A 13405-nucleotide genomic window follows, 5' to 3' on the forward strand; every position below is an offset into this window, starting at 1 on the left:
GTGATGATAGAAAGATTGAGATTTTTATGAATATTGGGTTGAATTTGATGTTCATTATTGGTTAATCTAATTAAATATTTTACTGCGGTCACTTATACATAAGAGAAGTGATTTCCGCATAACCGTTTTGTATGCAAAAATCACTTCTCATACTACAATAGTACCAATCTAGCCCTAGCTAATCCACTGAAAGTCACCACTTGATATTCATTTTCACTTGTAATCGAGAAATCTTGGGTTTGATTCTTGTCAAAGACAAATTCGAACAAAATTATATATAACTAGTTCATTGTGAGGCTTATCTCACTCCCCCACTCCTTAGTGTAGATAATATTGTATGTATTAAAAAGATATGATAAAAAAGCCAACCGTAGAAGGAAGCAAACTTATTAGGGTTCCATAGAGAATAATAGCCCCAAGAGGTTGGAATCCACATGAAATTACTCTGGTGAAAACTAAGAATTGAAAAAGATACTTACCATTAAAACAAACATTGCAATCTTTAGAGAAATGAAAACATAAAAAGGGATGGAGAAAATGAAAGGGGTAAGGATGATACGGGAAAAAAAGCAGACATGAGAAAGAGGAAAAAAAAATGACTATAAGACATGAAAATCCACAAATATTTATTTACCAATAAAAAGCATATATAATCAATTGTCTGTTCCAACAGCAAAAGGATTTAGGCAACTTACATAAAATGATGTACTTAATACAAATTAAACCAAGTTAAACGTTTAAAGCTATGGCCACAAAGCTACTTAAACTTTAAGCCAATCATCACCAGAAACTTCAAACTCATCTGACCGTTCCTTCTTGACATCATCAACCTTCTTTTCCAATTCACTGTTGGCAGACTCCTTCTGTACATCATCAAGCTTCTTTTCCAATTCACTGTTGGCAGACTGGAGCTTTTTCTGATAACTCTTCCGTTTCTAGTCAATCACAACAAAAAAAAAAGTATAGGTTATGTAATGCGTAGACGATTCATGGTTCATCAATCCAAATCTTCCCAGTTACAAATAAAATAGGGAAATTAATTAAACAAACCTTTCATTCTTTCGCCAAAGATGCGGCCGATTCATCAGCCTTCTTTTGCTCTAAATAACCGTCCCCATTCTGAAAGAAAAAAGCCAGTACATGAGCTCCCACGCACTATATGATTCTTTTAGGCCAGAAAGCTCCCATTAAATAATAGTTACATATAAGATTATATAGTAAATAAGCTATAGTTTAAGAACAAGAAAAGAACCGTTTCGTGCAGTTGCATCTCCATCAGTGCAAGAGCTTTCATAGGATCTATCTTTTCAGCTTGAGTCTGTTCAACCAGAAACGTAAGCTCTAGCATTTCAGCTCTAGTCTACTCAGGCTCTTTCTGCTGACATTCGTTACGCTCAAGCTCTCTCTCAAAATTATTTTAAGCTCTTTGTTTAGGTCAGCTTCCCTCTCTAGCTCAGCCATTTTTTTGGTAAGCTCTATGTTCTCAAGTTGTTTCTTTCTTTCTCCTTCTTTGTAAGCTTTGATACTTCTGCTCAAGAGCTTTATTAAGGTTAACCTTTCAGCTTTAATCTACTCAAGCTCCTTCATAAGATCTTCATTTTGAGCATTAATTACTCTCCTCAACCATTTTCTCAAGCTCTTTCTTCTGACATTCATTTTGCTCCAACCTTTTCTGAAAATCATTCTCAAAGCATGATGAATATATATATGCGATTTCTCTCCTCACGCTATTTCCTCTGAAATTCAACAGTCACACAATTATCCGGGTAAGCATTGTTAGTCTAATCGAATATCAAACCTCATGACTCATGATAATGTCCTCCAGTTCTAGTTTATGGCAGAGACAAGTCACTATTTGAAGAGGTTTTAGATTTTCATCGTCCAATAAAATTGTTTGTCATTACGCTATGCATGCATGGTTGATTGAGTTTTAATTAGATTCAATATAACCATGTAAAAAACGGTAGGTCCTTCGGTTATGTCCGTTATTATGATCTATACTTGGATGCATACTAAAATACACTTATGACCATAGTCAAAGTCCAAACCAACACTCAGGTTTATTGGAAAAGAAATCATGCCTAAGAATGACAATGCAATCTATTATTAATTTTAATCCTAAAATAAATTTATGTAATTTAATTGATGTTAACTTGCGAGGAAGAACGATACCAGCTCTTGCAGTTTCATCCCAAAACGTTCAAGGGATTTCTTAAGCTCGGCCTTTTCAGCTTCCTTTTGCCTAAGCTTTTTCGTAAGAGCTTCCTTTTCAGCATCCTTCTGTTCAATCACGCTCTTTGTTTTGATCAACCTAACTCTGGAAATCAACCAATTTATTGCTAAATGCCTTCTTATCAACCTCGATCTGCACAAACTTGTCTTCAAGATATTCCTTTTCAGCGTCAATTTTCTCGAGAGCTTCCTCAAGCTCTTTCTTTTCAGCCTCAGTTGTCTTGAGATCTTCCTCGAGCTCTTCCTTTTTAGCCTTAATCTCCTCAAGTTCATCCCTAAGCTCTTTCTTATGAGATTCACTCTGTTCAAGCTTTTTCTCAAGATGTTCTTTAGTTTTTTGTTTTGATCAGCTACATTTTGCAGCTCAAGCACTATCATTCCAAGCTGTTTGTTCATCTTATCTTCGTTCTGCAGCGGTGCAGCCCAATAAGTTTTTTCCTAAGTGTCTCCTTATCAGCTTCAGTCTGCGCAAGATTTTTCTGAAGTTCATTAACATCTCTCAAGATGTTTGGTAAGCTCTTTCTTTTCGGCATCACGCTGTGCAATAATTTTCTTAAGTTTCACGGTTTGTCGAGCTTCAAACTTCTCACTTTTCTCAAGCATTTTCAAGTTCTGCTGGTATTTAAAGTACGCTCTTGACAACATAACATGAAAAATAAAACAAGCTAATTATCTTTCCTGCCCTTTTCCGAGGCAAAGGCAACATGGGTAATCAGAAACCTAATTACTTAAGAAAAAGTTACTCACCAAAGTCCATATATCTGCTGAACTGCATGTAATGCATGTCTTCAATCCTATAATACAGAATAAATTGAAGAGTAATGCTATTCATACCATGTTTTTGTACCATATTTTTATACTATCTTATATGGCATTTGATGTGGACAGCCATATTATTTGAATTAATCAGATTTTTAAATTGAGTCATTATTTAATAAATTAATAATTAAGAAAAACTAGTTAATTAAATGATAATGATGATTGTGGTATACGAGGAGTCTTTCTCCTTCCTTTATTTGGTTTTGCAAATTTTTCAAATGATGTGACTGTTCACATCAAATGCCATCTAAGATGGTATAGAAATATAGTATAAAAACATGGTATGAATAGCATTACTCTAAATTGAAACAATCCAAGTAATTAACCACTTACACCAGTTCAAGATATATATATATATATATATATATATATATTTACAGATGTGTATGCATTTTATGAAATATAGATGCATTCATTCTAAAAATTACTGTATATTATGTAAATAGTACTTCAGCGAAATTTGACAATTAAACAATCAGGATTAAAAAGTAATACTTATTTTTATGTATTATATGTAGTATCAAAGAGACAGGTGTAAATACACTTGAGATACATCGTTTATGTACAATGCATTGAGTCTTGATTGGGGAGAATAACTAAGATGTCACAGCTACATCATCATTGTGGCATTGCGTGTCAATCATACAATGTTATGAGGAAACACTAACACATCACATTGTCCTGTTGGCAAGTGAGGTCATGATGATATTGTACCCGTGCCATACCATATTAGGCATTCTCCAGTTTGGTGCTCGTTTTATGCCTAACCAAATCATGATGAGACTGAATGCATACAAAGGCAACGAAATCGTACGATTTCTCAACATGGAGAAAGTTTCGCATCTATTGATGATCATTATAATTTATAACTCATTGTACTAAAAAGCTATATCAGGTAAAATAGAAAAACTCCATAACTTAAATAAGTGGAAGGTGTCCCTCAAGCCATCCCTCATAACACCTGGGGGAAGAATGATCAATTATAATATATCATGTGTAAATTTATAATTCTACAGAAAAAATGAAAAAGCTGGTCTAGCTAGGGTTACTTGCTAGGGTTTCAGGACCATCGGAGGTCCTGTGGGTTAAAAAAAACTGGTCAAGGCAAAGGTCAAGTTAGTTTCTGAAAAATGGTGTCTTAACACCATTTCAATTTTAAGCCATTCTTCTCCAGATTCAGTGATTTCAAATACAAGGGAAACACATTCAGATATCAAATATCATAATAACTAAAAGGCATCCAAACTCACTGACTTGATATGATTGAAAATCTCAACTTCGACTTGCTGATTAAGATTTCTCATGTTTCTCAACCCTAACAAGAAAAAAAAAAATTAAATACCGAATTTATAGTAATCAAAATCAATTAGAAAAGAAAATGTGATGTCTTTGGCTAGTTCTATGCTAACAAAATTACTTAGAAAAACAAATTTGTTGTTTCAAACAAATATGATAAATTCATACCACTCAACATGAAATATATGTATACGTACGTATGATATCTGCATAAAATAAAGATTATGGTATACATAAGAACTTACGCGTGTAGTATAACTAGAGGAAATTCAGCACTCACAGTAACAAGAAGAGTCAACCTTGGATTTCGTCCTTGTTCAAGGTCGAATCGAGAGAGCTAGGGTTTTGGGTGTGTTCTCTTATGCGCGAACCCTATAAAAATACAGGTCTCCATTTTGTGTTCTTCTACATAACTTGGGAAAAGGGTTATATATCCAAGCTAACTACAATTCTAATTAACTATGGTAAACAAAAATGAAATCCCATAAAATAAAATAGAGCAAAAATTAATATCCTCTTCAATTTTTTTATCGATCCCTACAATACTGTAAATAAAAGGCATTGCCAAATGCCAAAAAATATTAATAAAACCAAGTAAATTATTTATTCCTTTATTCTATTATTTTTTTCCAATCTCAATCACAAGTGTAGCATGTATAGAGTCTATAGACTGCTAGTAAACTATAAACATAAATTTGACATAAATAAAAATTGATTTGGGTTATTTGAAAGGCATAGCCAATTGCCAAAATAATTAATAAAAATGGTATTTTTTTTTATTAAATCAATAACATGTTACAATATTGGCAATATGTCAAATTCATGTTACAATTTTTTATTTATTAGACGTGATTAATTTGATTATTTTTTTGGGAGAAAAAATATTTTGGGTGATTAATTTGATTATAATAAAATAGAAACTGCAATGCGGTGGTTTCAGACTCCTTCATAATACTAAAACAAATATTAGACGTGATTATTTGATTATAATAAAACAGAAACTATAATGCAGTGTCTAAATTCATGAGACTGAAGAACGAAAATTGCAATTCAGTGTTTGGCTGGAATTTAATTAAAACATGCCAAAATCAGATCTGTAGAAATATTATTCCTTAAACAATTCCAAACGGCATGCGTTGTGTCATTATGTCATAACCAATGGTGGGAGATAATACGGATTCAGAGATAGCACTAGTAAGATAACTAACCGCCAGGTAGTCTTGATGAATATTCAAAGAGGATAAGCAGGATTGGGGATAAGGAGTCCAGGGGCGGCATCTGTTGCTTTGTAACAAGGAATGGCTTCATCTGGCGAAGCCAAACAAGGTAATTGGACTCGGTGAGTTTGAGAAAGTGGGTGGTGTTGGGACCGGGGAGGGAAGGAGAAGAAGAAGAGGAAGACATAATGTTGAAAGGAAAAAAGCCCTAGACCTAGACGCAGGGATGATAGGGAAAAAAAAGAGGTTGACGTTGGGGAGAGAAAAGAGAACCCTAGGACGTAGTTAGCAGAAATATTATTCCTTAATCAAATGTGTATACAATGCTTACAATATATAGGGTATTAGATAACCCATATTTGATGGGAATTTAAATATAACTAGCATATGATAGAAGAAGAGAGCGAGAGAGAACGTGGAAGTGGGGATAAAGAGAAGAGAATAGAGGTTTGTTTTTTATATTTTTTAATTAGAGATATATATGTAAGAATTACATGCAGGTGATGTTTAAAAAAAACAAAATTTTGGTTGTTTGAATTACATTATTGCTCATATCTTTTATTTATGTTTGCTTTTGATTAGAGAGTTAGAATAGTAATTCTATATATATATATATATATATATATATATTAAGGAGAAGAATCTGGAGATGATGATTATACTTTTAACATGATCACTCTTTCGTCCCTCATCCCAAACCCCTGAACTAGTAAACTCCTTCTTCATCCAACCAAAAAAACCCAAGAAATCAACTTCCATGTTCCAACAACAATACCCAAATTATATTGAAAAGAAAAAACAAACAAATTTGATCTCTCTTTAGCAATCATGGTTGCTCACCCCAACGGCTCCAAATTATGAGCTGCTGCTTCATGCATTCTCTTAATTTCTTTGTATATAAATGCCTATTTCTTTCAGGCCCCATTTGCTTTGATCGATCTTTAGGTTGGGCACAACAAACTATCTTCCATTATCACGTGAAACGTATTCAAGCACTTAGAATGATTAATTGAATTCATTTTCAAGAAACCACTCGCAATTGTTAATTATTAAATTCGTAATCAAGCAAGAGTTTTGCAGAGAGTCGTAAAACTCAATTGTAAACCCAATTACCATAAAGAAATAAATAAAAAATTGTAAACCCCTAATTTCTTATTCTGATAGGCCTTGTTGGATTAGGACTTTGTATTGTTTTCTTGGGTGTGCAAAGAGAGATAAAAACACGTGGTGTACCATCTGTGTTCCCGTCACAACTAAAAATTTCTCAAAGAAGAGAGAGAAAAAAGGACCAGAGAGGAGAGAGAGATAGATTAAGAGGGAAAAGGATCCGGTCCGGATCTCTCCCATCAAAGGCCTAAGATCAAGTGATCCGGACCGTTGAAATTTGATCCAATGGTTACAATTATTATAACTTTTAGAGGAATCCCCTGTTTGTAGCCGTTGAATCTAATTTCAACAGTCCAGATCACTTGATCCTGGGGCTTTGATGGGAGATATCCAGACCGGATCCTCTTCCGATTAGGACTGCCAATTGCTGAGACTGGTTTACAATATTACTAGCATAACATTAAGGTTTGCCTAGTGTGGCATGCAATGTACCATCCTTCTCAGCTGCCTGCTAGGGTTTAGATCTCTATAAATAGGCAACTCAAAGGAGAAAACCGATCATCACCACTTACGTCTCAGAACTCTCTTAAGTTTTTTTTTTTTTTTTCCTCTCAAATTATTTATGACTTAAGCATCGAAGCCCCTTTGGCAGAGACTTCTTTTTCTAAGCACAGCTCGATGAAAACAACAAATGAGATTTCAAACTTACAAATCCAGAAGATGTAAAGTGAAATGGCAATGTAATTTTTACATCTCAAAATTACCTCTCTACATTGGAGATGCTTTTTTACGTAAACTTGGTCTACTTTAAGATTGTGTAGTTATTAATGTGGCTTCGTTAATAGAGATTGTTTAGAGGTATCAGGAAAATTTTAAGCTAGCTTTTTCTTCAAAAGATAACTTTTGAACCATATAATTTGACTCTTCGACTACGTTTGGATATGGGATATGGGAAAGAAAGCTTGTGAATGGGAAAGTGTTGCATTTATGAAGGTTCATCTATACGGCGCAAGGAATATATTGGTGTGGTTTCAGAACTTACCTTTGTTGGAAAACGGTGGAAACTCACCAGGAAAGTGCTCCGTGTCAGAGCCTTTGACTCAACGACTTAGTGTTCAAGTTTCGCGAAACAGAGCCCAAGGCTACGTTGGTGGTGACAAGAGGAAAGTGATCGATATGCTTAGGAAATTGAGGTGTTGACTTTGTGGTTGTTCGAGACAGACGAAAGTGGGACGAGAGAGAAGGGAGAGAATGAGGGGGGAAAGAAGCTGCATTTTCAATGAAAATTTATCATACTCAATATACTTCAAATTTACATTTTTAATTAAAATTTATCTTAATGTATTCCATATTACTTCGAATAATATCCTCACACTACACTCTCAACATAAACTTTACATTTTATACTGACAATCCATACTGTTTTGTGCATAATTCAAACAATTATCCTAAATATGGTGATGCTTTTGGGTCCCGCATGCACAGTGGAGCTCATCATCCCTTTCCCAGGCAATACGAGCAATCGTCGCTTCCATACTTTTCTGAACATTATATTGAAAACAATCCTAATCCACATGGGCCTTTACCCGCATAATGGATTGTTTCACCATCCTACTTGCCCTTGCTTCTATTGCTATGACAAACACCTGCAGGGTTCAGCGCAATACGAGATGGTCAAGTGACCTTAATCCCCAAATGGGAAGCTTTGTTCCTTCCCATCCAGATAGGGTGGTGTTAACTGGTGGTGGCCGGCCATGTCTTCCATTTTCTGGTGGTGCTCCTTTTGTTTAGGTCAAAATTATCATTGCATATTAGGGCGTACAAGTTATTTAAAATGTAGAGTATATTTAACATTGTTTAAGATACCAATTAAAAAAAAATTACTTTTGACTTCCAAATGTCATAAAATCTTCGTTATATCTCTTAATTTTGCACACACACCAAAAATGTTTTGACTTCATAAAAACATCATTTTCATGGAAAATAATAAGGAAGTATAAGCAGCACATCAGGAATTTTGGAACTACATGTTGATTTTTTGTGTTATCCTATTATCCTCCACCCAACCCAACCGCTGCTTCTTCTTCTTCCTCTTCCTCTGCCTTGTATACAACTATTTTCCCTACTTTTTGGGGAAAAGAAAAATTAAAAAATATTTGTTCATATATAAAAACAGAGAAGATGGCACTGAGCTCATTCTCTATAAAATTCGGTTCGATTTCGTGTCCCTACGAAGGCCACAGGACCGGTACGTCTCCGAGACTCCTCAAGCTCAACCATGTCCTTTCGGTTCGCGTTTCGGCCGATTCGACCCCAAAAGCCCGATTCGTCGCCCGCCGAACCGAGTCCGTTTCGGTTCCGCAGCTCCAGCGTCCTCTAAGTAATGTTAGAATGATGTTTCGGATTCTTTCCATGCAATATCATTGCTTTGATTTCTCAATATTCGACGAATTTTTTTGATTTCGTGTAATTAGGGTTTTGTGGTTGTTGGGTTTTCAGGTGAGTATATGAGCTTGCCGGCGAGTCAGTACTCGGTTTTGGACGCGGAGAGGATCGAGAGAGTGGATGCGAATACATTCAGGTGCTATGTGTATAGGTTCAAGTTCTTTGCGTTTGAGGTTTGCCCTGTTCTTCTTGTTAAAGTCGAAGAGCAGCCCAATGGCTGTTGCATTAAGCTCTTGTCCTGCAAGGTGCGTGTGTTTGTGTTTGTAACTGTCTCATTTTCGTTATGGCACGTTTACTAATCCGTAAGCGCAATGGAAGGAATTGAATTGAATGGAATTGAATTGTGAATATTTAATGAGCCCTTTTGCTTCTGTTTCTTGCTTACAGCTGGATGGTTCGCCGATTGCAGTTGCGCAGAATGACAAGTTTGACGGTGAGAAAATGTTTACTTAATCTTATGGCATATGAAGAATGAGAATATGTTTTGAAACAATTAGAACCGTAGACGTACTATTTTTAGAGATGATTTCGGCAAGTTGCTATAGCTGTAGTGCTTCAATATTGAAAACTACACTTTAGGGCTCAAAACATTTAAGTGCACTCTAATTGGGTTATTGTGGAAAAATCTTATCACTGAGCTACAAAAAAGTAATTTGAGATTGCCTGCTTAATTCCAACCAGTTGTTTCACAAGAAACAGATCAAGTTTTAAGGTTAACTAACTAATTCGTGGTCTGATGAGTACCTACTATAGTCTATCATTAAGTAACAATGAAAGAATTGAGTTCATTTGCAGTTTTACCAGTTACCCTCTAACCTTTTGATGTGTCACAAAGTTTTTCTATTAAGTAACAATGAAAGAATTGTGTTTGTTGGACCTTGGTTGGGTACATGCATAACCAAGCTCAAGATCATTTGAGCTCAAATGTCTAGGTTTGAATTGGTTAAGGCACGGTGGGATGTAAATGACTGAATTTTGAATTTGTCGAGGCACGGTCGGAAGTAAATATTGGGATAAGTATTTACTAGGGAGGAAACAAACTGGATGGTTACACTTTTGGTAAAAAGAGGTGTTCCTCTTATTTTCTTTTCATTGATTCAATCATTGTGAGATTGGTAAAATTACAAATTCTGGATGTCAATTTGGAATATATTGACTCAAGTATGTAATGGTAGAGTATGACTCAAGTATGTAATGGTAGAATTGTTTAGGACAGCCCTTAGTGTCTCCTAGGCCTGACAAGCTAAGAGTAGCGAACCTTGGGCTTTGGTTGTTAAACTTACTGAGTTGAGCTTAAACTTGGATCAGTTTCATAACTGAATGAGCTCAATGGAACCTTTAAATCAGATGTAGTTGTCACATTTATATCCTTATCTATTTCTGTGGTAAGGTGCATTGACTACAAATAATCTTTTTCACATTTGAATTGAAAAGGTAATGCATCTACTACTGAAGTGGGTGCATTGATGCTTAAGCTTGTGGAGGTCTTTGTACAGATCTGTTTACAAATCTATATGTGTGTGGGTGTGTGTGTGTGTACCCCTCCGTATTGGAATCCAATTATTTACCCTCCGTGTGCTTTGATGCTTAATCTTTTTGGGAAATTGGCCGTTATAGAAAAATTACAATTACTGATTGTGGAAATCGAAATATTGACATGAACTGCACGAACAACATAATATTGAAGGAGTGAAATGTCTAAAGTACCCCTACATAGATTTAGTGTTGATTTAGTGTAGATATCATAGATATAGTATTGATATATAGGGTAGATATTGTTGATAGGATGTTCATAATGTAGGTATACCGTCCATATGTTTACAATGTTGTTGATAATGGTAATTGATATTGTCAAAATGTGTTGCTATAGTTATTGATATATGTTCAATATGCCGTCTATATGTTCACAGTATTGTTAATATTGTTGATATTTTACACTCACCACCATCCACAATGTTACTATCAGCAAAACCTAAAACTTAAGCAGTCACAAGCAAGAAGATCCCCAAAAGGAAGGACAAACTCAAATCGATTGGAGATTTAACCTAGAACTAGTCAGGATCGACTCCAATTCAGTGAGAGAGTTAGAGTTGCATAGAGAGAGGATTTTTCTAAGGTAGGTCATTTAAGAAAACTATTGAGAGAATCGTAGATGTGTAATGGGAAAATGAATTGGATGGAGGAGAGAGAAACATAGTGGGAGTGATAGGTAGATATAGACATGGGTCTTGGTCTCCACCTGGTACTCAATGATCAGAGGCTACTCCAATGGTGAGAACCCATTTTTTATCGGTGGTAGAGTTGGTGGAGACAGAGAGAGAGCATAAGGGGTTTATAAGCAAGGGCTTTCTGGTCTTTGACACTCTAAAATTTTCTATACCAGCACACCCAAGTATTTCTATTCCAGCACTACCGCCCCTTTGAATCCTTCTACGACGACCAATTTCCAATCTTTTTCATAGATTTGAGAATGGATAAGTGATTATTTGTGGTTATCTATTGTATAAGTTGGGTGGTGCTATCCACACACCTTTTTTTAACCTTCCCCATACTCCTGTCAATTTTTTACCATAGGTCGAATGAATTGAAGAGGATCAAAGGACATAAATTAACAGAGGGTGTGTGGAAGGAAAATGGGGTGTGTGGATAGCACCACCCTATAAATTTCGTCTGCACAAATTTTCTTTGTATGTTTGCTTTTGCACAGTTGTTACAGCTGCCAGGCTGTGCCAATGACTGCACAAGGATGGTGGCTGTGGTAGTGTGCAATTGAATTTGGTTTTCTTTCCAGGCGATTCAAAAAATTGCTATTAAGAGTTTCTTTTCTACTAGAGAAGTCAATCATTATGTTGAGTCATTTGATTTATGCTTTTTCAGGAGTTCTTTGACATTGATTTGGTATGGGAATGCAGCTTTTATGGTGAACCAAATATCGTGTGCTAGCAGCCAAACCAACTCCTCACGACAAGAACTCAAATCAGATACTGTCATTGAGGTGGCATAAGATCTTTTTTTATTGCTGCATAACTATGCTTGTTGATATTTTACTATGTCCGGGAACTTATGTGGATTGTTTTGTGAAATTTAGGTTAGCATTGAGATTCCTTTTGCATTTCGTGCAATCCCAGTGCAAGCTATTGAATCATCTGGGACCCAAGTCCTTGAACAAGTACTAAGAATTATGCTTCCCAGGTTTATGTCACAGGTTAGTGGACATTTCTTCAATGCTGTTTGTTCAGTTTGTTCTTCTGTTTGTATTTTCTTCGAATGTTTTTTGTAACATATGTAACCATGGCCTCTGAAGTATTTATTGTACTTTTTAGATTGCAAAGAAAAATAAAATCATCTTGAAAATTTTCCATTTTAGATAGGTAAATTACAATACGTTCAAACCTTATCTTTCTCTAAGTGGATTGCTAGCTTTTTTCTTTAATTTTTTATGGGTGAGTTGAGCATAAGTTTTCTGCTTTAAGAGTTGACGCATGATGTTGTATGTTCTTGGGCTGTCTTCACATATAGTATATCTTGTGAACAGCTTTCTCAAAAACCTCTCAAAACTTGCCTTTGAAATTTGATATTTAGAGTGGAGCAGGATATGTAGCGTGACCGGGTTTCCCATGCAAACTGAAATGGCGTTTTCGCATATCATGTAGCATTTGATTATATAACCTCATAAACTCAAACTCAATGGTTACCTATTTGATCATAAAAATTGTAAGATCAGCATTAGGGTTTACTGCAATATCGTAATTCTTATACTGTATGTTGGAGAGGGTCATATGGTTTTAATATCGTGGTTTGTGCAGCTTGTGAGGGATTATCGAGCCTGGGCTTCTGGTGATAGATCAAGGCAGCCTCTTGGAACTGGCGAGATATGAAGTTGTAGATGGTAGCACTTGCGAGTTCTTTTGGCTTCTTGTGTTGATCCATTATGTTAGCAGTTGTATTATACGCAGTGAGAATCCTGTCTGCCAACACTTGATTTTATTATCTCACTAGTTTGGTTTGTTTGAGGAAGGAAAATGGTCAAGTAAATGTATCAAAGAAATGTATGTTCTTATTTATTGCCCTAGCTAGATTGCGTTATCAACGTCTTTGGTAACTTAGTTTAGGATACCAGACTTTGCATGAATTACATCAGTGGCTGGTTCCTTCAGTTTACCAGCACCGTCAGCCCTTTAGTTTAAGGGTGTGTTTGTAAGTGTATTTCAAAATGACTGAAAGCTTATGGTCAAATTGATTTTGGGTTCCAAAAGCATCAGATATGCGTTTCTTGTAGGAAACACTTC

The 13405-nt window shown here is 35.5% G+C and overlaps 2 protein-coding genes across 2 annotated transcripts; one reads left to right on the top strand and one right to left on the bottom strand.

Annotated features, from left to right (window-relative positions):
- Positions 1 to 761: 761 nt before the first annotated feature.
- On the bottom strand, positions 762 to 3016 carry LOC137734177 (uncharacterized). Its single transcript, XM_068473487.1, has 5 exons — positions 2980 to 3016; positions 2376 to 2559; positions 2173 to 2317; positions 1253 to 1318; positions 762 to 935 (listed from the first exon to the last, which is right to left on the bottom strand). The coding sequence occupies exons 1-5, from the start codon at positions 3014 to 3016 to the stop codon at positions 762 to 764; spliced, it is 606 nt and encodes a 201-aa protein (XP_068329588.1).
- A 5693-nt stretch (positions 3017 to 8709) lies between these two features.
- On the top strand, positions 8710 to 13206 carry LOC137734802 (uncharacterized). The gene is made up of 6 exons (XM_068474084.1): positions 8710 to 9051; positions 9171 to 9361; positions 9504 to 9549; positions 12029 to 12111; positions 12205 to 12321; positions 12923 to 13206. Exons 1-6 carry the CDS (start codon positions 8853 to 8855, stop codon positions 12992 to 12994), a joined length of 708 nt encoding a protein of 235 aa, XP_068330185.1. The 5' UTR covers positions 8710 to 8852; the 3' UTR covers positions 12995 to 13206.
- Positions 13207 to 13405: the final 199 nt, after the last annotated feature.

Source organism: Pyrus communis, chromosome 5 (assembly GCF_963583255.1).
Source record: "Pyrus communis chromosome 5, drPyrComm1.1, whole genome shotgun sequence".
Lineage (NCBI taxonomy): Eukaryota > Viridiplantae > Streptophyta > Magnoliopsida > Rosales > Rosaceae > Pyrus > Pyrus communis.

Bases quoted from the DNA above. Each gene is read 5' to 3' on its own strand.
- LOC137734177 (XM_068473487.1), bottom strand. From the start codon at position 3,016: ATGCATTACATGCAGTTCAGCAGATATATGGACTTTG. The intron at 2,560-2,979 runs GTGAGTAACTTT...AAAAAACTAAAG, and splicing joins CAGCAGATATATGGACTTTG to AACATCTTGAGAAAAAGCTT. The intron at 1,319-2,172 runs GTATCGTTCTTC...CTGGTTGAACAG, and splicing joins GGATGAAACTGCAAGAGCTG to ACTCAAGCTGAAAAGATAGA.
- LOC137734802 (XM_068474084.1), top strand. From the start codon at position 8,853: ATGGCACTGAGCTCATTCTCTATAAAATTCGGTTCGATTTCGTGTCCC. The intron at 9,052-9,170 runs GTAATGTTAGAA...TTGGGTTTTCAG, and splicing joins GCAGCTCCAGCGTCCTCTAA to GTGAGTATATGAGCTTGCCG. The intron at 9,550-12,028 runs GTGAGAAAATGT...ATGGGAATGCAG, and splicing joins GCAGAATGACAAGTTTGACG to CTTTTATGGTGAACCAAATA.